This window comes from Podarcis raffonei, chromosome 4 (assembly GCF_027172205.1).
Source record: "Podarcis raffonei isolate rPodRaf1 chromosome 4, rPodRaf1.pri, whole genome shotgun sequence".
Lineage (NCBI taxonomy): Eukaryota > Metazoa > Chordata > Lepidosauria > Squamata > Lacertidae > Podarcis > Podarcis raffonei.
Genome location: NC_070605.1, coordinates 8406886 through 8433888, shown reverse-complemented (window position 1 = coordinate 8433888; position 27003 = coordinate 8406886). Strand labels below are relative to the sequence as shown.

The following is a 27003-nucleotide window of genomic DNA, read 5'->3' as shown; positions in this document are numbered from 1 at the left end:
TCAGTACATCACAGAGGGGAAAGGAGAGAGCCTTCACGGTGGTGGCACCTAAACAATGGAACCTATTTGCTGTCTTTGTTAATAAGAGCTGGAGAATACAGTGGAAAACCAACAGAGGGCCTATTACCTGACCCCTTCTCCCCTTCTCTCCACAGTAGAGGAGAGTCCATGGTAACCTGCTCTTCTGAGAAAGTTCAGGGTTTGGAGGAGGCACAAATGCTCGTTTTAAGCCTGTTGTCAGTAACTGCAGATTTCTCCAGGTTACAGATATTGTTGTGGGAAGCAGCAGGGAAAGCTGGCAAGAAACTGTGAGCTTTATTCTGATCAGAACAACATGCCCTCCTGCTGTTGGTTCTGACTTCATGCATTGACTGGAAGTCAGCAGAAACCACCAGGTTGATTAATCTCCCAGAAATCCGTTCAGTTGCCTCCACATTTTGCATTGCTAGAAGGCTAGAGACTTATTTCTTCTCCTCTTCCTGCTCTTTCTTTTCAAAAAGATAGCTCACGGTCTGGGATGCGGTGCAGTCCAGCCCTGGTTCCCAGCAAGACTCATCCATGCTTGCTCAGTGTTATGTACTGAGTTGAATAGGATCCAAAATGCAGCAGTCTGATTGGTCCCAGAACAATAGGATTCAGAATGCAGCAGTCTGCTTGGTCCACAGAGCCACCCAATCCCGCTCCAGGTGGAAGTGAATCCGCAACCTGATTGGCCTACAGGTGAATCCCGGAATTAGCCAGTCATGTGGGGCCTATTGTGTAAATAATGTATATAAAGCAGACATTCTGGGGGAACTTCCATTCCTCCTCACCACTATGAGCTGAATAAAGAGCACGAAATCTACTCCGAGTACATTTCACTCAGGAAGCCATTTTTCCCCCGTCCTACAAATTCTGTAACAGAACAATGTATTTGCTTGTTGGTTTTCCTTGAGCTTTTCATTACGACAGACAGAACTTGGCAGAAGACCAAAGGGCTCCTTCCGATCTCTCAGAGGCTTCCTGAGAGCACAGATGGATGAGCAAGACTCAGCTGGCCCTGGAAAAGGAAGAGGTCATGGGAGCCAAACTGGGAGCAGTGGGGGATTCTGGGAAAACCCAGTGCAGAAGATCCTGGGTGAGGAGGACACCCTCTGCTCAGAGGTGCAGAGCCAGCAGTTGAGGCAGTTCTGCTGCCAGGAGGCCAAAGGACCCCGAGAGGTTGGCAGCCGACTCCAGCACCTTGACCATCTGTGGCTGGAGCCAGAAAGGCACACGAAATTTCCCATCGCCGGATTTTTAACATTAGCGGTCACCAATTGCTCAGCTGAAGTCTCTTAAAAATCGCAGAACAACCCTGCCTGCCTTGTCTCTACTAAGTATAGAAGCAGATGCCTCGTGTAAAATTAGTTTTGATGATCTGATCAAAGACTTTGCAAATAGGAAAAAAAAGTAGGAGAAAAATGTTCAAATATAAATAAAGTGAAATATACAAAAATAAACATTGCTTTTCTTTTTATCTTACTGTAGGTCTCATTCCATTTCGAAAATCAAAATGTGTATTGTTTATTTATGCGTTGCCTGGAAAAGAGGAGATACAATAGCCATCTTCAGATATCCGAAGGGCTGTCACACAGAAGATGGAGCAAGCTTGTTTTCTCCTGCTCTGGAGGGCAGGACTCGAACCCATGGCTTCAAGTTACAAGAAAGGAGATTCCGACTAAACGTCAGAAATAACTTTCTGCTTGTAAGAACTGTTTGACTGTGGAATGATTTCCCTCGGGAGATGCTGGACTGTCCTACCTTTTTAAGCGCCTCTAACCTGAAGCGTCTGTAACCCGAGGTACCACTGTACATGTGAAAGGGATCTAGGGGTCTTGGTGGACCATAAGCTTAGCATGAACCAACAGTGTGATGCAGCAGCAAAAAAGGCTAATGTTATTCTAGGCTGCATCAAAAGAAGTCTAGTGTCCAGATCAAGGGAAGTAATAGTCCCACTCTATTCTGCCTCAGGCAGACCACACGTGGAATGCTGTGTCCAGTTCTGGGCACCACAATTTAAGAAGGATATTGACAAACTGGAATGTGTGCAACCAAGATGATCCAGGGTCTGGTAACTTGAGGAGCACTTGAAGGAGCTGGGTTTGTTGAGCCTGGAAAAGAGGAGACGGAGAGGAGATAGGAGAGCCATCTTCAAATATCTAAAGGGCTGTCCCATGGAAGAGCGAACAAGCTTGTTTACTCCTTCTCTGGAGGGCAGGACTCGAACCCATGGCTTCAAGTCACAAGAAAGGCAATTCAGACCAAACATGAGGAAGAGCTCTCTGATGGAAAGAGCTGTTTAACAGCAGAATGGACCCCCTCAGGATGTTGTGGGCTCTCCTAAGAGGTTTTTAAGCAGAGGTTCGATGGCCATCTGTCATGGATGCTTTAGCTGAGATTCCTGAATTTCAGGGAGTTGGACTAGATGACCGTTGAACCTATTACAACTCTAAGAGATATAGATATAGTCTCTCAACCCATAATTTTCTTTAACAATATAGATATAGATTTATGGGGCACCAACATATTTTCCCTGATTAGGGCCTTAGTCCGGCCACTGCCCGTTGCCAGAAACCCACCCCACGCATGCGTATTGTTATCATTTTCAAAGCTTCGTCCTCACAGTAGGGCAAAAGGCATCTACATACATGGAAATTTTGATACTTTTCCATAAAAGAAGTTAGGTGACTCTCAGTTTGTGTTTTGTTTTTATTTATTAATTACTGTTAATTAATTAATTAAAAGACGCCTGCTTCTTGGGAGAAGGGCAATGACAGGCCTAGACAGCATCTTGAGAAGTAGAGACGTCACCTTGCCAACAAAGGTCCGTAAAGTTAAAGCCATGGTTTTCCCAGTTGTGATGTATGGAAGTGAGAGCTGGACCATAAAGAAGGCTGATCGCCGAAGAATTGATGCTTTTGAATTTTGGTGCTGGAGGAGACTCTTGAGAGTCCCATGGACTCCAAGAAGATCAAACGCATCCATTCTTAAGGAAATCAGCCCTGAGTGCTCACTGGAAGGACAGATCGTGAAGCTGAGGCTCCAGTACTTTGGCCACCTCATGAGAAGAGAAGACTCCCTGGAGAAGACACTGATGTTGGGAAAGATGGAGGGCACAAAGAGAAGGGGACGACAGAGGACGAGATGGCAGAACAGTGTTCTCGAAGCTACCAGCATGAGTTTGACCAAACTGCGGGAGGTAGTGGAGGACAGAGGTGCCTGGCGTGCTCTGGTCCATGGGGTCACGAAGAGTCGGACACGACTAAACGACTAAACAACAACAATTAATTACTGTATTTTTTCTCCATAAGACACTTTTTTCTTCCTAAAAAGTAAGGGGAAATGTCTGTGCCTCTTATGGAGCGAATGTGTGGTCCCTGGAGCCAAATTGCCCAGGGGTGAAAAGCAAATCATGCTTTTTTTTTTAAAAAAAAAAAAAGGCACAAAAATGTGGTTACAAAGCATGGATCCACATGGATTCTCAGGATTTTTGCATTGGGCTACCCCAAACTCACCGTCAAATCACATGTCACAGCATGAACCACAAAAATCATACATCCACTGTTTCGTTCAGAATATTTTTTTTCTTCTTTTCCTCCTCTAAAAACTAGGTGCGTCTTATGGTCTTATGGAGTGAAAAATACGGTATATATATATATTTTTTTAATATAATATTTTATTAGGTTTAACAATAGAAAAATAGAACAATAAAAACACAGAGAAAATATAAAACACAATAATACAAACTTTCACAATACATAAAATACAAACATTTAGCAAGGGGGGGGGAAAGAACAATCGACACACTAAAAATAGAATAAGAAAAACACAAATCACTCTTTTCTAATTATTCATCTTCAATTAACTTATTTTCCTGACCTCCTCACGCCTCCCTTTTTTATATCCCCAATTAGTTCAGCAAATTCGTATCCTACTACTTTATCCTTATATATTTTACTTCCCAAATTTATAATTTATAATTTTTATCTCTTATTACTAGAACCCCTTCATTTTATTTCAATGTCATCAGCATTCATACATTTTACAATACTTCTGTAAATAAATTTTAAATTTCCTCCAATCTTCTTCCACCAACTCTTCTCCCTGGTCTCGGATTCTGCCAGTCATCTCAGCCATTTCCATATAGTCAATTACTTGCATTTGCCATTCTTCCAAGGTGGGTAATTCTTGTGTCTTCCAATACTTTGCGATGAGTATTCTTGCTGCTGCTGTAGCATACATAAAGAAAGTTCTATCCTTCTTTGGCACCAATTGGCTAACTATGCCCAGGAGAAAGGCCTCTGGTTTCTTCACAAAAGTGTATTTAAGTACCTTTTTTATTTCATTATAAATTATCTCCCAGAAAGCCTTAATCCTTGGGCACGTCCACCAAAGGTGAAAGAATGTACCTTCAATTTCTTTACATTTCCAACATTTATTATCGGGCAAATGGTATATTTTTGCAAGCTTGACTGGGGTCATGTACCACCTATAAAAATACGGTATATTTATATGTCTTTATTACTTTTTCCAATGTGTTTAGCTGCTTCTATCCTAAATATCCTAAATATAGGCGCCTTGAGTCCCTGTCAGGGAGAAAAGCAGGGTAGACACCATGATGATGATGATGATGTGCTCTTGCCCGTGTTCCTGTGCTCCTTGAAACTGCACAGCAGTAAAGGTTGCCATGATCACAGAGTCAGAGAATGGTAGAGCTGGAATGGACCCCGGGGTTCATCTAGTCCACGGGGGGGGGGGGGATCCCTTGGCCTATGGCTTTATTGCAGAGGGAGGGAGGAATTCTGCTTCCTCCCATATTCAGAACTTTTGCACTTGCCTTAAGAGATTTTTCCATATTGTCTCTTGAAGAAAGGAATTGATGGTCGGTCTTGTGCAGTAGTTAGTTTGCGCCTCCTCAGCTCTATAACTTAAGAGGAATACAGTGGTACCTTGGTTTGCAACCGTTTTGGATTACAACCACGTCAAACCCTGAAGTGTTTTGGGGATTACAGTGGTACCTTGGGTTAAGTACTTAATTCGTTCTGGAGGTCCGTATTTAACCTGGAACTGTTCTTAACCTGAAGCACCACTTTAGCTAATGGGGCCTCCCTCTGCTGCCGCGCCGCCGGAACACAATTTCTGTTCTTATCCTGAAGCAAAGTTCTTAACCTGAAGTACTATTTCTGGGTAAGCGGAGTCTGTACCCTGAAGCGAATGTAACCTGAAGCGTATGTAACCCGAGGTACCACTGTACAACCCTTTTTTTTTTTATCACAACCCATTTTTTGGGGGGGGAGGCCCCATTGGTGAAAGCGCCACTTGGGTTACAACCTGTTTTGGTTTACAACTGGACCTCCAGAACGGATCATGGTTGTAAACCAAGGTATCGCTATACAGTCATACCTCGGATTACAGATGCTTTGGGTTGTGCAATTTCAGGTTGCGCACCGTGCCGAACCCGGAAGTACCAGAACAGGTTATTTCTGGGGTTTGGCGCATGCGCAGAAGCGCCAAATCGCAACTCGCACATACGCAGACGCGGCGCTGCAGGTTGCGAACGCTGCGGGTTGCGAATGTGCTTCCCGCATGGATCACGTTCACAACCCAAGCATCCACTGTATTCCTAGGAAGCTGCCTTGGACACAGTCCTGTGACCTGTCGACCTCAATAGCACCTACACTGACCAGCCGCAGCTCTCCAAGGTTCAGACGGGGGGGCATTCCCAGCCCCCCCGGAGATGTCACCCAGGACGGAAGACCTGCATGCAAAGCAGATGGTCCAATCCTGCGCTATGGAGACCCCTGGCCTGCCTGGAAGGATGTGGGGCTGGTCTCCCTTTGGAAGATGGAGCTGCAGGAAGAAGGTCCCTGGTCCTGAATGGGGTAACTGTTCCCCTGAAGGACCAGGTGCATAGCCTGGGAGTCATTTTGGACTCACAGCTGTCCATGGAGGCGCAGGTCAATTCTGTGTCCAGGGCAGCTGTTTACCAGCTCCATCTGGTACGCAGGATGAGACCCTCCCTGCCCGCAGACTGTCTCGCCAGAGTGGTGCATGCTCTGGCTATCTCCCGCTTGGACTACTGCAATGCGCTCTACGTGGGGCTACCACTGGAAACTACAACTAATCCAGAATGCGGCAGCTAGACTGGTGATTGGGAGCGGCCACCGAGACCATATAACACCTGTCTTTAAAGACCTAAATTGGCTCCCAGTACATTTCCGAGCACAATTCAAAGTGTTGGTGCTGACCTTGAAACCCTAAACGGCCTCGGTCCAGTATACCTGAAGGAGCGTCTCCACCTCCATCGTTCAGCCTAGACACTGAGGTCCAGCGCTGAGGGCCTTCTGGCAGTTCCCTCACTGGGAGAAGCCAAGTTACATGGAACCAGGCAGAGGGCCTTCTTGGTAGTGGCACCCACCCTGTGGAACGCCCTCCCACCAGATGTCCAAGAGAAAAACAACTACCAGACTTTTAGAAGACATCTGAAGGCAGCCCTGTTCAGGGAAGCTTTTAATGTTTAATAGGTCATTGTATTTTAGTGTTTTGTTGGAAGCCGCCCAGAGTGGCTGGGGAAACCCAGCCAGATGGGCGGGGTATAAATAATAAATGTATTATTATTATTATTATTATTATTATTATTATTATTATTATTATTTCCTCTTCTTGCAGGTGTGCCATGGGTTTTCTTCCATCCAGCAATGGTGAGTATTGAAGAAAACAAGAGCAGGGAGAGGATCCCTCAGGCCTGCTCCCTGCTGCCAGGACTCTCAGTTGCGAGACAGCCTGACTTTTGCTGGAGCCAGAGCAAGATCTCTTGCTCCAGGTGATGCAGAGCTGCCAGGAAGCTGCCCTGAGAGGCCTCCACGCCCTTCAGGTGTCCAAGCACTGGACAGCAGAGGAGGCCGTTCTGGTGAGTGACCAGTGGTGTGAGGGACCCCCATGGCGAGGTGAGGGGCTTTGGAGAAGGGCTTGCCGGAGAGGAGGACCCTGCCAGCTTAGGGCATGGGGTTGCCGATTGTGGCGTTTGCCCGTTTGTTTGAAAAATGTTTGAACAGGGGGAAGAGAAAGGGTTAAAAATATAGACCAATAGGAAAGCCAGAGGCGAAGCCTACCTGTATATAAAAGGGCTTAGCCAAGGTTTCAGTTAGTTGTTGGTGGTTAGTTGGTTGGTTTTAGTGGGTTGTTTAGTTGGGGAAATGGGACGTGGGTGGCACTGTGGGTTAAGCCACAGAACCTTGCCGATCAGAAGGTCGGCGGTTCAAATCCCCACGACGGGGTGAGCTCCTGTTGCTCGGTCCCAGCTCCTGCCAACCAGTTCGAAAGCACCTCAAAGTGCAAGTAGATAAATAGGTACCGCTCTGGCGGGAAGGTAAACGGTGTTTCCGTGCGCTGCTCTGGTTCGCCAGAAGTGGCTTAGTCCTGCTGGCCACATGACCCTGAAGCTGTACGCCAGCTCCCTCGGCCAGTAAAGCAAGATGAGCGCCGCAACCCCAGAGTCGTTCACGACTGGACCTAATGGTCAGGGGTCCCTTTACCTTTACCTTCTTGGTTGGGAGAGGCAGTCGGAAAGGCAGTTGGCAGGCAGTTGGAAATAGAGAGACAGTTAGTGCAATGGGTCCTTGTGTGAGGGGAGGTAGAAGAGATAAAGGTAAAAGGTAAAGGTACCCCTGCCCGTACGGGCCAGTCTTGACAGACTCTAGGGTTGTGCGCCCATCTCACTCAAGAGGCCGGGGGCCAGCGCTGTCCGGAGACACTTCCGGGTCACGTGGCCAGCGTGACAAGCTGCATCTGTCGAGCCAGCGCAGCACACGGAACGCCGTTTACCTTCCCGCTAGTAAGCGGTCCCTATTTATCTACTTGCACCCGGAGGTGCTTTCGAACTGCTAGGTTGGCAGGCGCTGGGACCGAACAACGGGAGCGCACCCCGCCGCGGGGATTCGAACCGCTGACCTTTCGATCGGCAAGCCCTAGGCGCTGAGGCTTTTACCCACAGCGCCACCCGCGTCCCTAGTAGAAGAGATAGAGACAGGATAAAATAAGACTAAGAAGGTAAAGAGTAACAACGTTTGGAATGCAGTTAAAGTTTGTTTGTGTCTGAAATAAACTAGACTCTTCTTTGTTAACTTGAGAACCCGACTGAGACTAAGTGATTTACCGGGGAGGAACTGGTTGGTGGCAGCGGATTAGTGGAGGACGGGTCAGTAGTCTGTGAGACGACCGGGGGCTCCATACAAACGCCACACCGATCCCGTAGAAAGCCAAGCCTGGCCTTTGGGGTCGGAGCCATCCTCCGGCTGACCCCCGGAAGGAGCTGATGTCTCCCCCTCTGCTCTCTTCCAGGACATCCTGGGTGCCTGAGCCAAAGGCAGGAACATCCCCTGACCCTGGCCTTGACGCTAGAGGCCCTCATGCAGCTCAGGTGAATGGGGTCTTTGGGATGGCAATAGGGGCAGAACTCCAGGAGCAGCTCTGGGTGGGCAAGAGCAGGAAGGAGGGAGAAGGGGCAAGGGAGACTTGGAGGGGGCAGCGTCTAACCCCTTCCCTCTCTCTCTCCAGCATCGTGAGTCCAACTCCCTGAAATGCAAGTATCTTGGACTACAACTCCCATCAGGCCCTGGAAACTAGCATCCAGAACATCTGGAGGGCACCAGGCTGAGAAAGGTTAAGTTGTGCGAAGGCAGGGGTCAGCAACATGCAGCCCATGGGCCAAATGTGGCCCACAAAGACTGTTTTACCAGCCCACGAGCCGCCTGCAAACCAAGCCACCCGCTCGGCAAGTCCTCCATGCGCTGTGCTAAAGTAGCGCATCGCAGCACGGGGACTCGCATAGTGGTGCCGGAAATGGCGTCTGCGCACGCGCAGATACCAGAAATCGCATCTGCGCATGTTCAGATGCCGAAAATTGCTTCTGCGCAGGCATGATTTTCAGCGTCTGGGCATGTGCAGAAGCGATTTCCGGCATCGTGCTGCGCCAGTCCAGCCCACAATCTCCGTGGGAGTGATCCTGCCTGTCAGGTGGTGGTGTGGTTGCTCAAGAGCAAACAGGCGAGACTCCAACCAGGCTATATTATTAATACAGTAGTACCTCGGGTTAAGTACTTAATTCGTTCCGGAGGTCCGTACTTAACCTGAAACTGTTCTTAACCTGAAGCACCACTTTAGCTAATGGGGCCTCCTGCTGCCACTGCGCCGCCAGAGCACAATTTCTGTTCTCATCCTGAAGCAAAGTTCTTAACCTGAAGCACTATTTCTGGGTTAGTGGAGTCTGTAACCTGAAGCGTATGTAACCTGAAGCATATGTAACCTGAAGCGTATGTAACCTGAAGCATATGTAACCTGAAGCGTATGTAGCCTGAGGTACCACTGTACAAACTACAGTGCAGAGCGTCGCAAGTCCATGCCTGCTCAGTCGCTAGCAGAATCTGGGCATGGCCGGTCCTTGTGCCTCCCCCAGCATAACAGTCGTGTGACCCCCATCCTTCTCCTCCCCTCTCTGTGCCCAAACCTCCTGCGCAGAGTGGGCGCTGGCAAAGGGGGACTTCCCTCCTCTCCGGTTTGCTCAGGCTCGGTGTTAAAGCTCTCCCTAGCACCCCCTGGTCCCTGCATCCCCTTCCCACCGGAGGTGGGGCTTTCCTCCTCGCCAGAAGAGGAACAGCTTCCCAAGATCTTCAGAGGCTCCCTGTAACACAACTGCCCTTCCACCTCTCGCATCTGAACTGATGGCAGTTCCCTGACACTGCCCATGGCCGGTAAAGCTTGTTGGCCCCTGTGCTAAGGCAACAACTTATTGCGGCGCCTAAGCGAAACCTGCAACTCTGGCAGAGGAAGGACGGTTGAGAATAATTGGACTCAACCGCAGAGCCCACATCCCTGCTGAGTTTTGAGCTAATAGCAGATAGCCTGGAGCGGATAAAAAACCCCTGCTAAAACTTCCGCACTCCTTGCCTAAGGGAGCGACTTTAATTATTGTTATAAATTCGCTTTAAGGGTGGGGAAGGGAGCTCAGCACTTCGCTTAATTCCAAGCCGTGCAAAAGGCTGGCATGTTTAGAGGCTTGCCCACCCTCCCTTAGCAGAAGATAACACACACATCCCACTTTGTAATCAACTGGTTATGTCGCAGGGTTAACCTAATTCCTTCTGATGATTTCACTTGGCAAGTCCCGTCAGCGCACAAAATGGGTGGGGGAAGCTTTAGATAGCGAGACTGCTTGCCTGGAATAGAGGGCTTAAGTATTTAAGAGTTGCCAAGTGGTTATTAATCAAGCCAGGCTTTGATTGACTATAAATAATTCAACCAGGGGATTCATTTTTAAGGCTTGAAGTCATAAGCACCGGTGTGTGGGTGGGTGTTTACTGTATGCTTGTGAAACATGGACCACTTAGAAACGCCATCTCCAACTCCTCGAAAGATTCCATCAACTGTGTCTCCAAAAATTTGACACATCACTTGGGAAGACAGGTGAACTAATACCAGTGTACTGGAAGAAGCAAAGATCCCCAGTGTTGAAGCAATGATTCTTTGACATCAACTTCGTTGGACTGGTCATGTTGTGAGGATGCCTGATGATCGTCTTCCAAAGCAACTACTCTATTCCGAACTTAAAAATGGGAAGCGTAATGCTGGTCAACAAAAGAGGTTCAAAGACTCTCTGTAGGCAAATCTTTAAAAATGTAGCATAAACACCAACAATTGGGAAACACTGGCCTGTGAGTGCTCCAGTTGGTGAAAAGCTTTTACCAAAGGTGTCATGGGCTTTGAAGACACTCGAACTCAGGACGCAAGGGAGAAACGTGCTAAGAGGAAGGCACACTTGACAAATCCACACCGTGATCAACTCCCGCCCGGAAACCTATGTACCCACTGTGGAAGGACGTGTGGATCCAGAATTGGCCTCCACAGTCACTTACGGACTCACTGTTAAGATCTCATTCATGAAAGACAATCTTACTTGGCTACGAGTGATTGCCAAAGAAGAATGTTCTTATTCTCTGTGTGTGGTATACATCACCTGAAGAGGAATGTGACTCCGTCCCTGACACCAGGTTCCTGGGATAAGCTTCAAACTTAAACCTTCTGGCTGTTGTTTCTCAATCTCTTGCTGGCCTGAGCAGCTGGCTGGTATCTTTGGTCCGGTCCTGGTGGGCAAGATGGACCCAAAAGTATAGAAATCTCACTGCTGGCGTGAAATTCTAATGCTTAAGGCATTAGGATGAATAACTCTCAGGCTGTCTCCTGAGCATGACAGTGAGGTATGACGGAGCATAAACTGAGCTGACAAGGTGGGAACTAAAAATAGCTGCAGTGACATACAGTATTGTCAAGAACATAGAGTCATTGTAGTGTAGATTTGTTGAGCTGGAAGGGACCCCAGGGTCATCTAGTCCAACCCCCTGCAATGCAGGAATCTCAACTAAAGCATTCAGGACAGGTGGCCATCCAATCTCATCTTAGAAACCTTCAAGGAAGGAGAATCCACCACCTCTTGTGGGAATTTGCTCCCCTGGAAATAGCTCTTACCATCAGAAAGTTCTTCCTGTTGTTTCGTCGGAATCTCCTTTCTTGTAACTTGAAGCCATGGGTTCGAGTCCTGCCCTCCAGAGCAGGAGAAAACAAGCTTGCTCCATCCCCCATGTGACAGCCCTGGAGATACTGGAAGATGGCTATCATATCTCCTCTCAGCCTCTTCTTTCCCAAGCTAAACATACCCAGATCCTTCAACCGTTCCTCATCAGGCTTGGCTTCCAGACCCTTGATCATCTTGGTCGCCCTCCTCCGCACACGTTCCTGCTTGTCAACATCCTTCTTAAATTATGGTGCCCATAACTGGACAAAGAACTCCTGCTGTATCACACTGTTGACTCATGTGAAACATGTGATCTACTAAGACCCAGCCTTTCTCAACCTGTGGGTCCCTAGATGTTGTTGGACTACAACTCCCATCATCCCTGACCACTGGTCATGTTGGCTAGGAATGATGGGAGTTGTAGTCCAACAAACATGCCCTAGACCCTTTTTACATGTAATTAAAAATGTCCTAGAACATCAATGCATGAATATTAAACATTCATTGCAACATCAAATGTGAGATAATTACCCTTCTTCTTCTTCTTCTTCTTCTTCTTCTTCTTCTTCTTCTTCTTCTTCTTCTTCAAAGAACTACCCAGAATCCTCATTTAGGCTTGAAGTCATTGTGTCAGCTTTGTAAATCAACTTTTGCTCTGCAGCTCCTTCTTTCCAGCTTAAACTTTAATCATTACCACTCTTACTCTTCTCCCTATGCTAGCGAGGGCCTCTACAATCAGAGAAGGTCTGGGAATATTGAAATCTCCCTTCATTGGACACCCAAGGAAGCTGAATCTTGGAGGATTCTGAATTAACTATTTATTTGTGCTTTTATCTCGTGTTTTTATCTTGTGAACTGCCCTGAGATCTTTTGAGGAAGAGAAGTATATAAATCTAATAAACATAGGTATTGCCCTACTGTCTTGAACATGTTCTCTCTAAAGCATTGGTTGTGCATGACCAGAGATTGCAAACACTGCTGCTTGTGTTAGAGCCTTTGTGTTAGGGGTGGTCAAAAAGGTGCTTTTCAGATGCTATTGGTCTGAAATAGCAATCAGTCCCAGCCAACATGGCCAATGGTCAAAGGAGTTTGTTACAGATTGCATCTGTCAGGCAATTTGCCCAAGAGATGCTCATAAACATTCTTCCTCTTCTTCTCCTTCTCCTTCTCCTTCTCCTTCTCCTTCTCCTTCTCCTTCCCCTTCCCCTTCCCCTTCCCCTTCCCCTTCTTCTTCTTCTTCTTCTTCTTCTTCTTCTTCTTCTTCTTCTTCCTCCTCCTCCTTGGCAATCACTCGTATCCGAGTAAGATTGTCTTCCATAAACACAGTTTTAACAATGATTCCATAAGTGACTGTGGAGGCCAATTCTGGATCCACACGTCCTTCCACAGTGGGGACATCGGTTTCCGGGTGGGAGTTGATCACAGTGAGGGTTTGCCAAGCGTGCCTTCCTCTTAGCACATTTCTCCCTTTTGTCCTGAGTTTGAGTGTCTTCAAAGCCCATGACACCTTTGGTAAAGGCTGTTCTCCAACTGGAGCGCTCGCAGGCCAGTGTTTCCCAATTGTTGGTGTTTATACTACATTTTTAAAAATTTGCCTTGAGACAGTCTTTAAACCTCTTTTCTTGACCACCAGCATTATGCTTTCCATTTTTCAGTTCGGAATAGAGTAGTTGCTTTGGAAGACGCTCATCAGGCATCCGCACAACATGACCAGTCCAACGAAGTTGATGTCGAAGTCCAACAGTTAAACATAAAGAACCTGCCTTGTTTTACTGGTGGTGGATTCTCAGACGGCTCAGCAATGGAAGTCATGTGCAACGCTCCCTAAAGAGGAATGTTTCTTCACTGATGGGATATAACCTTGTCTGAACATCTTTCACAATGCAGAGGATTAGTCAGAGGTGAATCAAAGAAATCAAAGAAAGATCCAGGAAGTGTTTTGTTATTATTATTTCCCTTTTTAAAAAGGACTAAAAAATTATCAGGCCTTCCAGACACCTGTGCCTCACTTTGGAGGGGCTGCACCGCTGCATAAAAATCAAACAAAACTGGTAACGATTCTTCTAAAATCATTTAATCCAGGCATAGGCAAACTCCAGCCCTCCAGATGTTTTGGAACTACAATCCCCATCATCCCTAGCTAACAGGACCAGCGATCAGGGATGATGGGAATTTTAGTCTCAAAACATCTGGAGGGCCGGAGTTTGACTATGCCTGATTTAATCATTTGCTGCAAGCTCATCTGACCCTGTAGAAGGCATTATATAATGTGTGTCTCTAACTAGGTTGTGTTATGCATGTTTACTCAAAGTTGTTTTGTTTTTTAATTATTATTTTTTAAAAAGCCTGCTAGACTCCAGGATGCCTGTCCAAATCAGACATGTCCTGATTTCCGGGTGTAAAAAAGGTGTTGGGGGGAATTTTGCCGAATCTGCAGAATGTCAAGGGGAACCCGGCTGCATGGCAACGTGATGGGAAAAGCACTGGTAAGCTCAACAACTTTGTGGGTGTCAAGTATTTGACTTTTTTAAATATGGCAATCCTATCCCTGACTGATCAGAAAGTCAGCGGTTTGAATCCCCACGACAGGGTGAGCTCCCGTTGCTCAGTCCCTGCTCCTGCCAACCTAGCAGTTCGAAAGCACGTCAAAGTGCAAGTAGATAAATAGGTACCACTCCAGCAGGAAGGTAAACGGCGTTTCCGTGCGCTGCTCTGGTTCGCCCGAAGCGGCTTAGTCCTGCTGGCCACATGACCCAGAAGTTGTACGCTGGCTCCCTCGACCAATAAAGGGAGATGAGCGCCGCAACCACAGAGTCGGCCACGACTGGACCTAACGGTCAGGGGTCCCTTTACCTTTACCTATCCCTGACTGTGGGCCTTGTTTGCTGGGGCTGATGGCAGTTGGAGTCCATTAAACCTCCAGAGGGCCAGAAGTCCCCTGCCCCTGATTTAAACCTTATTTTTAGAGCGAAAGGGCCACAGAAATTGGGAGTGAGCTCTACTATTTGAGCTGCAGCAACAATGGCTGCCTGTTTGTTAACTGAGCCCTGAGAGAAACCTCTTCTGCTGTTCCGCTAGCAAGACAAACAGGCCTTTGAAACCACCGGAGAGCAGTATGGGCATTAGCATCGAGGCTAAGCAGCCAAAGTAAACCGCGAGCTCATTGTAAAATGTGATCGCAGATAGAATCAAAGTTGGAAGGGACCACAAGGGTCATCTAAATCCAGCCCCCTGCAATGCAGGAATCTTTTGCCCAACACGGGGATCAAACCCACGACCCTGACATCTGGCAAACCAGAGCTGCGCACGGAAATGCCATTTACCTTCCCGCCGGAGTGGTACCTATTTATCTACTTGCACTGGTGTGCTTTCAAACTGCTAGGTTGGCAGGAGCAGGGACCGAACAACGGGAGCTCACCCCGTCATGAGGATTCGAACCGCTGACCTTCTGATCAGCAAGCAGTGGTTTAGACCACAGTGCCACCTGCATCCCTTGTAAGGGAATAGCTGAAGTTATTGGTGAATTTTTGATGAGGGTCACCAGAATTGAGTCTTGATCCTCCACCTTCCTGCATGGAAGCCTTCTTCCGATTATTTCCAACTTTCTGACTCTTGTCTGCTGCTGTGTCTTTACCAGACAGCCAGTGTGGCATAACGACTCGAGTGCTGGACTGCGACCTGGGAGACCAGAGTTCGACCACCGGAGACCAGGCATGAAGCTCGTTGGGTGGCCTTGGGCAAGTCCCTGTCTCTTGGCCCAAACTACCTCACCAGGTTGTTGTGAAGGTAAAATGTGGAAGGGGAGAAGCACGTGCAACACCTTGGAAGGGAATGGTGATGTATCAATGTAAAAAATACAATCAACCACGGCTTGAACTTCAGGCATCAGCAGCTGATCCCGTTAAATAAGTTGGAGTTCTTGTTATTAAATAAACCAAGACAAAAGCACACCAAGAACTCTGGCCAATATAAGTTTCAATAGTGGTCCCTACTCCAAATCAATAGTCAATACTCGCAAATCAATAGTCAATTGTAACAAAAACTAATCCATTCAAAAGTATGTATTCTGACAAGGATTACAATCTCAAATAGAGATTACAAACCCAAACTCATAAGGATACGTATAACACAATAATTCGTTACAGTATTAAAGATAAGAGTTTATGAGTAGACCTAATTTCATGTTAGTCCATGGTCAGTTTTGACGTAAAGATCTTAATTTCAATCATTGAGCAGAAGTCAATTATGGATCAGAAACCAGGACAGGGCCCTCTTTCGATGCATTCACCTTCATCAGCTGGAAGTATCAAACATTACATGAAAATACATTTAAATTCTAAATTATCATAAAGTATAAAACAGTCATGCAAAATGTTGCCTGCTGATTTCTGCTGATCAAGCGGTGTAGCAGCCATGAGACAGGGCAGGAAGGACACAGAAACACACCCCGACAGCTGGTCATCGTGGACTTTCTTCCAAATTCCTAATATGTCCGCAATGCCTGTCGTTAATTGGTAGGACAGTGAACAAACACCATCCGTGCTCAGAGGTAATTCTCCACAGTTGTTTTCAGCAGCAAAACTCCTGTGCTGGCCCCGGGGGTAACCTATGAAACACGGTCCAGGACCGGACCAGAATCCAAAGGTTCTGCTAGGAGTCAGTCTGACAGGGTCAAGGCAGGATACCAGGCAAGAACAGGTACAGGATCACAGGCAGGATCTAGCATACAGCAATGTTGCTCCCGCAACCTGGGGCAGGGTCCGACAGCCTTTTATCTCTGTCGGGGTAGCGGCTGGTCCTGATCCCCCGGCGACTCACCTCCCTGTTTCGCCCGAAGGCAAGCACTCCTCCTGCGAGTACTCAGGTCTCTCCTTCTCTCAGACCTTAGTCTCTACAGCTCAGGAGACGTCGGTGGGTTACTAGGCCCAGGGGCCGCCTCAGCCTCCCCTGAGCCAGCTGGAGCAGCTGTAAGTGATGGCCCAGCTGAAGGCAACAAGGTCATCCCCGCATCTGGAGCCAGAGCAGGCTCAGGCCCCTGACTCGGCCCAGCTGGTGTTTGTTGCAGGGGAACCTCTGCAGACTGGGACTCTTCAGAATCAGGCCCCAGACTTGGTTCAGATGATCCCTGAGGCAAAGGATCCAGTGCAGACTGAGACTCCTCTGGTTCAGAGTCCGAGCCCAAGTCCCGGGCCATCACAACTCCAAAGGAAACAATTGCACACCCGGTTTCTTACACAGCTTGGTGCAATGGCGCTCTTGAAGATTCCTCTTCCCACCTGCCCCTGTGCTCTCCCTCCTTGTAAAACGAGCCTTGATATCAACAAACTTGTTTTCTTCAAGACGTCAGAACCGTTTGGATGCAGATTGCAGCTCCGGGGGGGGGGGGGGGAGCGCAGATTCCCCAGAGTCTCATTCATGCGCATGGTAAATAAGCAGATGGCGTCAGTGTCTGTCCGTGGGAAGCCACGAGCAACACTGTAGTAAATTCTGCCTGCTCAATCTTTGCTCTTGAACGAAGGGGGATCTGTTTTCTTCCCACATCCCAGAGGGAGAAACAGGTCAATCTCTTGGCTGGGTAAGGAACAGGCCAGGTAACCACAGGTTATCAATCAGTTTCTGGGCACAATTCAAAGTGCTAGTTAGGTCCAGACCATCCAAAAGACCATAGTTTCTCTCAGGAATTTGCCCAGGCTCTGAGGTTTTCAGGGAAGGCCCTTCTTTCAGCCCTACCACCCTCAGGACAGGGCCTTCTCGGTGGTGGCTGCTCCCATACAACTTTGGAACTCCCTCCCTAGAGAAGCCAGACTTGCTCCCTCCTTTTTGTCCTTCCACCAGCAGGTGGAGACTCTCTTATCCCGAGAGGCCTTTGGGAACTGGCTCCCCCCCTCTTTTTATAAGGGCTTTTAATAGTACGGTGCTGTTTTCATCACCTATATTTCAATAGGCTGGGTTTTTTAAAAAATATTATTAAATATTATTTTTATATTATTTTAAGTCCTTTAGCGTTCAATTACTTTTAAACGATTGTTTTTAGCGAGCCGGGGTGAGGAGCGGTGAAAACAACTTGGGGCACCTCCTCCTGAGGAGATGCGTGCCTTGCACATGCCTGGTTGTCGTGGCCCCAGAAGCAGAGGAAGGATGCCATTGTCTGCTTCATCTGGCCATCGTTTTCCTCTGTTTTGCCAAAGCCTTACGTAAGGAGGGACACAAGAGTGTGGGCCTCGGTGGGTTTCTCTTTTGGCACGGTCAGTGCCTCTTGTCCTTTCTCTAAGCCAGAGGGCGGCGTGGGGGGGGGCGGAAGTCACCGGAGCATCATTTGAGCAGCCGATGTGCTGAAGTGCCACTAAAAATAGAGCATGATGAGAAACACGCTGCGGGGAACAGATGGGAGCATCGCTGCTGCACACACTTCCAGCTGCTTCAACTGCACCTGGCCAGGCTGTGTATGCATTGTGCATTTAAAGTGCATCTCCTCTCCATCAAGAACCCCGGGAACCGTAGTTCACCCCCTCGGACAACTACAATTCCCAGCATCTTAAAAAAATCTATAGTTTCCAGGATTCTCTATGGATGTGGGGTGTGCGGGGTGTCCTTTAAATGTATGGCGTGGACACAGCTTGTGGCTCTTTCCTGTCTAAAACCTGCTACTCAGCCAGCAGAACAAAGCCCCACTCGGAATGGAAGATTGGAATGCCCAGTGCTTTTTTCTGGGGAGGGGGAACAATGCAGGGGAATGCATTTGTTGTTGTTGTTTAGTCATGTCCGCCTCTTCGTGACCCCCTGGACCAGAGCACGCCAGGCACTCCTGTCTTCCACTGCCTCCCGCAGTTTGGTCAGACTCATGCTGGTAGCTTTGAGAACACTGTCCAACCATCTCATCCTCTGTCGTCCCCTTCTCCTTGCGCCCTCCATCTTTCCCAATATCAGAGTCTTTTCCAGGGAGTCTTCTCTTCTCATGAGATGGCCAAAGTACAGTCAAACCTCAGGTTACAGACGCTTCAGGTTGCATTTTTTCAGGTTACAGACGCTCCGAAACCCGGAAGTACCAGAAAAGGTTACTTCTGGGTTTCAGAGGTCACACATGCACAGAAGTGCTAAATTGCTCTTTGTGCATGCACAGAAGCGCCGAATCGCAACCTGTGCGTCCGCAGATGTGCCCCTGCGGGTTGTGAATATGTATCTCGCATGGATCACGTTTGCAACCAGAGCGTCCACTGTATTGGAGCCTCAGCTTCAGGATCTGTCCTTCCAGTGAGCACTCAGGGCTGATTTCCTCGGATAGGTTTGATCTTCTTGCAGTCCATGGGACTCTCAAGAGTCTCCTCCAGCAGCATACCCCTAAACATTTTGTGAATCTTTGTACTTTTGTCCATTTACTGTATTTATTTCCCCCGATTTGAACTATAAAACTGTGATTTTCTTGGGTCAAGATGATGACGGAGGGAGATCTAGCTCCCCAGTTTTCTGTTTTCTCCAAGGCTGCAGATCATAGATGCCCGTATACCTGGGGGTCTGCCCCAGGAGAAAGCAATGGGGCTGATTTTTGAGCAGGCACCAGAGAGCATTAAGGACCTTCCTCCCCTTTGCAAAGGATGCACAACGAAACAGGGGGAGTCAGGTGAGGGGGGCTTTTGGGGGAATGAAGGCGAGCATCTCCTCCTCCTCCTCCTCCTCGTCTTGCATCCTGGGAGCTGAAGTCCATCCCGGGCTGCGCTGCCCAGTGCAAACTACGACTCCCAGAATTCTGTGCAAAGAGAGAGAGGGAGAAAGAGAGCTGGCGTTTGAAGGGAGGGTGTTGTGTTCCCATCTGCCAGAGGTTTGATGTGGCTGCCCGGCGAGTCCCGGGAAAGGGGGCAGCGCGCGGCGGGGGCTCTCTAGGTAAAAAAACAGGGAGAGGTGGGTGGGTGGGGAAGAGGGGACTTGGACCTGATGGGCTGGGCGAGGGATGGTGCAACGGGGTGGCGCGTGGCGGAGTTTCTTTGCGCGCAAGAAGGCAGGCAGGCGCGGGCGCACCTGGGCATCGCGGGCGCAGCTTTGCAACCCCGGGAGAGGCGGCGCAGCTTCTTATTTGCAACGGATCCACAAGGTGGGAAGGGAGGAGAGAGAGAGAGAGAGAGAGAGAGGCAACAAGGCAGCCCTGAAGCCACCCGCCCCGATCCCAGCCTTGGCGTGGGAAGGAGGGAGCGGAGCTGATCCACCTTACCCAGCCCCAAGGCGCACCCAGCCCCTTCGTTCAGGAGAAATGTGAGTGATCTGGGCGGTCCAGCAAGCAGGTGTAACCGAACCCTGGTCCGGACAACGTCAGAGCGCGGCGACCCGGGTTCGTTTTGAGTTCTCTCTCCTCTGCCGGAGGTGGAATCGCAAAGAGAGTTTGGGTCCAGTTTCAAGCTCCAGATTGGCGGGACAGATTTGTGCGGGCAGAGACGGGAACGCAGAGGTAAACTTTGGGGATCCTTTTCCATCAGGCTTTGGGTTTCTCCTGCCGCCACCGAAAATATATATATATCTCTCCTCTCTTCTCCCCATTTATCCCTCGCCTTGCAGGCTTCAGCCAGCCAGGTAGATCCGAGACACGTTTACCTGGGGGGAAGCGCCAGGAAGAGTTAGATGAGGCTTGCTCCCCTATAAGCGTATATTGGTCGACAGCCTCAATGGTACTTTTCTGTAGTATTTTTGTTGCCCTGTTTGAACGAAACTCCTGGACTTTTCACCACTCGTTTTCGTCTTCATTATTTCACAGACTAAAAACAGATTTTTTTTATTTTTAAAAAATGTTTAATTTAGGGTTCCATGTGCTTCCATGTGCTCCTATGATTCTGCAGACCCGAATCTTCCTTCCCCTTTCTGTTCTGGGTTCCTGGCCACCCACCCCGTTCATTGATTGATTGATTGATTGCATTTATATCCCCTCTGATTGGCTACAAGGAACTCCAGGTGGCCTACATGGTTCTTCTCCTTATTATTATTGTTTTAAATATTTTTTTTTGAAAGATTTCCCATAAGGAACAAGAGTACATTCAGCGTCTCTGTTTTCAAATTGTAGAGTCTTTCATAAAGGTCAATTACAGTCAATATGAGGCTTTTTTTTTTTTTGTCGTAAGCAATGTGGGGTTGAGGGGGGGCGATAAGGGGGGAGAGAAAAGGGGAAGGAGAGTTGATGTGAGAAGGCAGTGGCTGGGTCCAGGCTTACCCAGCGAAAGGTTCATGGCTGAGTGGGAGGATTTGAACCCTTATCTCTCCCAGGTCCAAAACCAGCACTAACCATTATACCACATTTCCCCCAACCCCCTTGCCTGGCCATGCTTATATTCCCCACCGTCTTGATCCCATTTCTGTACTCCTGCCAAGTTCTGTGCTCTGTGTGTCTGCGCAAATTAGCAAAATCATATGCTTTCAAGTGGTGTGGGTTTGTTTACGTGGCAGAGCCCGCAATGGGTGGGTGTTTATACTCTCTGTCTCCCCCCAACTTGGTTTTCATTGTGAGCCTGACTGCACAGCGAAGGGGTGTTTTGCAACAGCTCAGCAGCAGAAAGGAGCCGGGACGTTTAGAAAGCAGTTTAAAGCAGCCTTCTCCAACCCAGGTGTATTGGACTACAACTCCCACCAGCTCCACTAGGGGGTGGAATGATGGGAATTGTAGTCCAGAACAGCTGGAGGGCCCCAGGTTGGGGGCTGCTGCTTGGAAGCGATGCCCTGGGCTCCAGGTATGTTCTAGAGAGCTTCAGTTAAAGATAGAAGCAAAATGCTAATCTCTAAATCCCGCAGAGGGAAAAGGCGCCGCAGCCTCCCCTCCCCACCTTTTTGTAATTTACATAACAGAGATAATTCGAGAGGAGCATTAAAAAAAGATCTGGTTAGCCGCACACTCTGTGCCTTTATTTAGAAGTCCAGTGACCCCAATTGCCGCTCTCCTCCCTCCTCTCCGCCCCACGGTTGGAAAATTCCCACTAGCAGAAAAAAACAAGTTGTTTTCTCGGACAGGAGAGAGAGCAGCAAAGGTGATCTGATGTTACATCCTGATAGTTCTGCATTCCTAACTCCTGCCTTTCCTCTTTTTCTTAAGTTCTTCTCCTCCCGGGATAGATCAGCCTGGAGATCACTGCAGAAATGGCCCTGTTGAAATGCGGTTGGCTCTGGAGGCAGAGTAAGTCTTAGCCTGGGAATTTACGGCTATATAAGAGGCCCTTTCTTCTTCCGAAGAGAGGCGGGGAAGCTTCTGGGATTGGTGCCTTTGCTGGGTTCATGATGGGGTGCTTGAGAGACCAGTTTATGTCTTGGGGTTCCTTGCACTGTTCAGACCCCCAGCCCTGTAACAGTACACAGCCCATTTGTGTCTGCTTGGGAGCAAGGGCTTACTCCCAGGTAAGCTTGCAAAAGATTGGATGTTTGCTCTTGTTGGGGGCCACACTCTTTGTAAAAAACCAGCTAGAGATGGACAAAGCTGTCTTTGCTTCCCAGACACATCTGGCTAACTACTGTCGAAAATGGGGAGGTGAACCAGGCACGGTTTGATCCAGAAAGGCTCTTTTCGTACTCTTTTCGTGTTTTTAATATTCTGTTGGGAGCCACCATGGGTAGCTGGGGAAATCCAGCCAGATTGTTGGGGGGGATAAATTATTATTATTATTATTATTATTATTATTATTATATCTTAGGGCATTAGGTACCATAAGCAGAAAATCCATCAGCACTCCCCCAAAGGTGGTGGAATGCTACAATCCCTTTAACAATGTTCACTTTGCTTTGCTGTGATGATATTCCAACTGCCCAATGGTAGGACAGGCCCAGAAAATGACTGGGGCAACTCACTCAGATGGGGGGGGGGGATATAAGCAAGATATTATTATTAAAACCAGCTTTTGGTGATTTTAATTGACTGGTAGCCATTGCAAAATTGTCACCGAAATTTATAGACGTTTAGGAGGAGCAACTTTTCTCTTTAGGGACCTATCTATAGGCTTGAAAACTTTTTTAAACTTTTTAAAAAACCCATATACAGTGAGAAAGTCCAGGTTCTCAGAATTGCATGAGGTGGAACTGGCAGTTTTTGGAGGCCATTTTATGCATATGGAGGCCAAAAATATGCATATTTTTTAATTGCCTTGGACTTGTTTTCCATGAAATAGCAGCATAACTATAAACAAATATTCTGTATGAAAGTGTTGGGTACCAGTTACGTATTTTTCGCTCTATAAGACGCACCAGACCACAAGACGCACCTAGTTTTTGGAGGAGGAAAACAAGGAAAAAAATTTCTGAATCTCAGAAGCCAGAACAGCAAGAGGGATTGCTGTGCAGTAAAAGCAGCAATCCCTCTTGCTGTTCTGGCTTCTGGGATAGCTGTGCAGGCTGCATTCGCTCCATAAGACGCACACAAATTTCCCCTTACTTTTTAGGAGGGGAAAAGTGAGTCTTATAGAGCAAAAAATACGGTATTTCGTAGATCGCCACCCCCCCTTCCAAACATATAGAGCAGTGTTTCCCAAACTTGGGTCTCCAGCTGTTTTTGGACTACATCATCCCCCACTACCGGGACCAGTGGCCAGGGATGATGGGAATCCGGAGCAACACCTGGGTTCTTGGATGTGCACAGGTGTGTGGGGCGCGTTTTGAGGGCTGCAAGCTTCTCCACCCATTAGCTTACAGCACAGTTCTTTTTTTAATTAGAAAAACCTTAAATTAAAAATGCAGTAACAATGGCTACATACAAATTAAGTAAAACAGAGAATACAGCACAAAGCAACATGCGACAATAGCAGTTCCAGGGCAGCTCAGGAAACCCAGCCACAATGTGTTGATTAAAACAGGAGAAAATAAAATAGTTTTTTTAAACTACCCGCCTATATTATATGAGGCAGGTGCCAGGCATAGGCAAACTCAGCCCTCCAGATGTTTGGGACTACAACTCCCATAATCCCTGACCACTGGTCCAGTTAGCTAGGGGTGATGGGAGTTGGAGTCCCAAAACATCTGGAGGGCCGAGTTTGGGGATGCCTGTTTTACATGGTCTTCAGATGCTGACAGTCCACATCGATTCTCCATAGGCAGTTTTGTGAGGTTGGGAGCCCAGGTTTCATCGGAGGCATTTTCCTCTATCGCCGTGTCTACTTAGGAGCAAGTCCTGTTGCATTCAGCGGGGCTTCCTCCCACGTAAAGGGGGTCAGGATCAGAACCTTATTACTTTGCTCTGCTTCCATCCTGCTTCTCTGCCCCTGCAGTTTGCCACTTTTAAATCCAAAAAATGGGGGAAACCAATAAGAAGTTAAAGCAGGCAAAATAATACAGTGGTACCTCGGGTTACATAAGCTTCAGGTTACATACACTTCAGGTTACAGACTCCGCTAACCCAGAAATAGTACCTCGGGTTAAGAACTTTGCTTCAGGATGAGAACAGAAATCGTGCTCCGGTGGCGCGGCAGCAGCAGGAGGCCCCCATTAGCTAAAGTGGTGCTTCAGGTTAAGAACAGTTTCAGGTTAAGAACGGACCTCCGGAACGAATTAAGTACTTAACCTGAGGTACCACTGTAATGAATTTGATGCCCCCTTCTGATGTTGGCATGAGCTCCAGCTAGCAGCCAGGGAAGATGACAGTTATATTCCATTTTGGCTACCGTCGCTCCAAAAGCAAAGGTCTCCCCCTTTCCCCCGCCTGGCCTCCTCCTCTCCTCCTGTTTACTTGGAAGCAAGGCCCGTTGCTTCCGACAGAGGATGGGCTGAGGACTGTAGCCTAGGCAACATTTTGTTCCAAACCGCTCTGCTCAAGGCAATCATCCACCTGAATAACTGCTGAAGCCACCCAAGCAGAAGAAACCTCTTCTCGCTCTCTGCGCTGCCGTCGTCCCCTTGAAGCTGGACCACCTGTTCCCACTCGCTGTCTCCAGAGAGATGCATTGGTGAGAGCAAACACACAGGGTCCCCTCTCCTCTCGTCCTCCAGAACCTTCCACGGGGTCCTTGCTCAACGCCTGCTCTTCTCTAATGCAGAGAGACGCCGGTGGCGCTGTGGTCTAAACCACTGAGCCTCTTGAGCTTGCCGATCAGAAGGTCGGCGGTTCAAATCCCTGTGACGGAGTGAGCTCCCGTTGCTCTGTCCCAGCTCCTGCCAACCTAGCAGTTCGAAAGCACACCAGCGCAAGTAGATAAATAGGTATCGCTGCAGCGGGAAGGTAAACGGCGTTTCCATGCGCTCTGGTTTCCATCATGGTGTCCCGTTGCACCAGAAGGAGTTTAGTCCTGCTGGCCACGTGACCCGGAAGCTGTACGCCGGCTCCCTCGGCCAGTAAAGCGAGATGAGCACCGCAACCCCAGAGTCGTCCGCGACTGGACCTAACGGTCAGGGGTCCCTTTACCTTTACCTGTCAGCCACAGGATAGCGCCTGACGTCTCCCCCATCTGGAGGCGCAGGCCTGGAGAGCCTGGTGTTATGTACTGAAGTTCTCGCCCTGGGCCAGCAGGGGGCTATAGTAGATAGTTCAGGTCCACATATGCAAATAAGGGATCGAAAGTGACGTTCAGTGATTGGATAGTTACAGAAAGTGGTTACTGTTGCGTTGTAGTGGAGTTCTATATAAGCAGGCTGGCTGAACACTTCAGTTCAGTTCTGTTCTGGCCTGTGAATAAACAAGAGCTATTTGAAGAATCGTTGTGTCTTCTGCTATGTTCACCCACAACTTAACATCTTGGATCTCGACTGTTTTCGCACACTAATACCCTGTCCTGTAGAATTCCATCAGTTATATTTTATTGGCATGGTCGGAATGAATTTCTGGGACCGAAATGCTTTTTCTGGGCAGCCTTGAGCAGGAGAAAAAGGGGTCAGAATATGCCAATAGATACATGGACTGTCCCTCAATCAAGCAAGTTTTCTCCTTTGAGAAAATTTCCGACCCCATTGTATCACACCCTCAGTGGGGTCTCCTAAAACCCGAGAGAGGCGAGATGTGGAAAAGGGCCTGATTCTGTATGATGATATTGTTGTTGTTGTTACAGTGGTACCTCAGGTTAAGTACTTAATTCGTTCTGGAGGTCCGTTCTTAACCTGAAACTGTTCTTAACCTGAAGCACCACTTTAGCTAATGGGGCTTCCCGCTGCCGCCACTCCACCGGAGCACGATTTCTGTTCTCATCCTGAAGCAAAGTTCTTAACCTGAAGCACTATTTCTGGGTTAGCAGAGTCTGTAACCTGAAGCGTATGTAACCTGAAGTGTATGTAACCTGAAGCATATGTAACCTGAGGTACCACTGTATTATTATTATTATTATTATTATTATTATTATTATTATTATTATTATTGAATTTATATACCGTCCTATACCCAGAGGTCTCAGGGCAGTTCACAGAATAAAATCAAAATATAAAACCACAAAATACATAATCAAAATAAAAAGAATAGCCCTCCACCCCCACCGACATTTTGATATAACATTGGTGTTGTATACCTGCAATGTCTGCCTGTCCCTTGTTACCGTGATTCACACATTTATTCTGGGAATCTTCTTGGGATCAGGAGCTGTTCTCCCAAATGAGTAAGATCCCGTGCTCCTTTGTGGTCGAGCGAGGGCTGGCTTCTCCATCCTGCTTCCTGGTTGGGCAGTGTGGAGACATGTGTGGTTAACACTCGTAGAATCGTGGAATTGTTGGAAAGGGACCCGAGGGTCATCTAGTCCAACCCGCTGTGATGCAGGAATCACAACTAAAGCATCCCTGACAGGATGCCGTCCAACCTCTGCTTAAAAACCTCCCAGGAGGGAGAGTTTACCCCCTTCCTTCGCATCTGCTCATGAGAGTAACTTTTTCTGTCTTTCTCAAAACACCATGAGGACCAGAGACATGCCTGGAGGAGAAAAGCTTGAAATAATTTGTCAGTTGTTAGGCTTGCTGATGCACTGAATACAGTCGTACCTTTGTTTTTGAACAGCTTAGTTCTCAAATGTTTTGGCTCCTGGACGCTGCAAACCCAGAAGTGACTGTTCCAGCTGGCAAAGTATTTTTGGGCTTCTGCGGCTTCTGATTGGCTGCAGGAGTTTCGTGCAGCCAATCAGAAGCCACGCTTTGGTTTCCAAACATTTTGGAAGTTGAATGGGCTTCTGGAACGGATTCCGTTCGACTTCCAAGGTACGGCCGTATTCAGGTATTATGTTGGGGTATTATCCAGAGTAGGAACCCTGGGTAGGTGAACAAGGCAGTTGCCTTGTCTTGTAGGAGATTATTAATAGATTATATGGAGCGCTGCTCTAAAACGGTGGGTTCTTTTTTCCATAAAATGAATCGTTCGAAAAAGGGACACGGAACAACTCAAAATCACACGCACGTTGTTCGGAAGAATTGTACACGTTACACGTTCATACTGCATATTTAAAGCGCTGTGTCATGGTGTCTCCCAGAGAATTCTGGGAGCTGTAGTTTGTTAATGGTGC

General features: G+C 48.0%; 1 protein-coding gene across 4 annotated transcripts in view; it reads left to right on the top strand.

The window, feature by feature from the left end:
* The first annotated feature begins 19327 nt into the window (after window positions 1-19327).
* Window positions 19328-27003, top strand: part of PLEKHB1 (pleckstrin homology domain containing B1) — a 40986-nt gene continuing 33310 nt past the window's right edge. For 2 of the 4 annotated variants that reach the window (XM_053385390.1, XM_053385386.1), the window contains exons 1-2: window positions 19328-19465; window positions 21651-21731. In XM_053385390.1, the coding sequence (XP_053241365.1) occupies window positions 21695-21731 (37 nt within the window). In that variant the 5' untranslated portion in view covers window positions 19328-19465; window positions 21651-21694. Of the gene's footprint in view, window positions 19466-19502; window positions 19832-21092; window positions 21292-21650; window positions 21732-27003 lie in introns of those variants that run through there. The other 2 variants (XM_053385387.1, XM_053385388.1) reach the window with 2 other exon arrangements.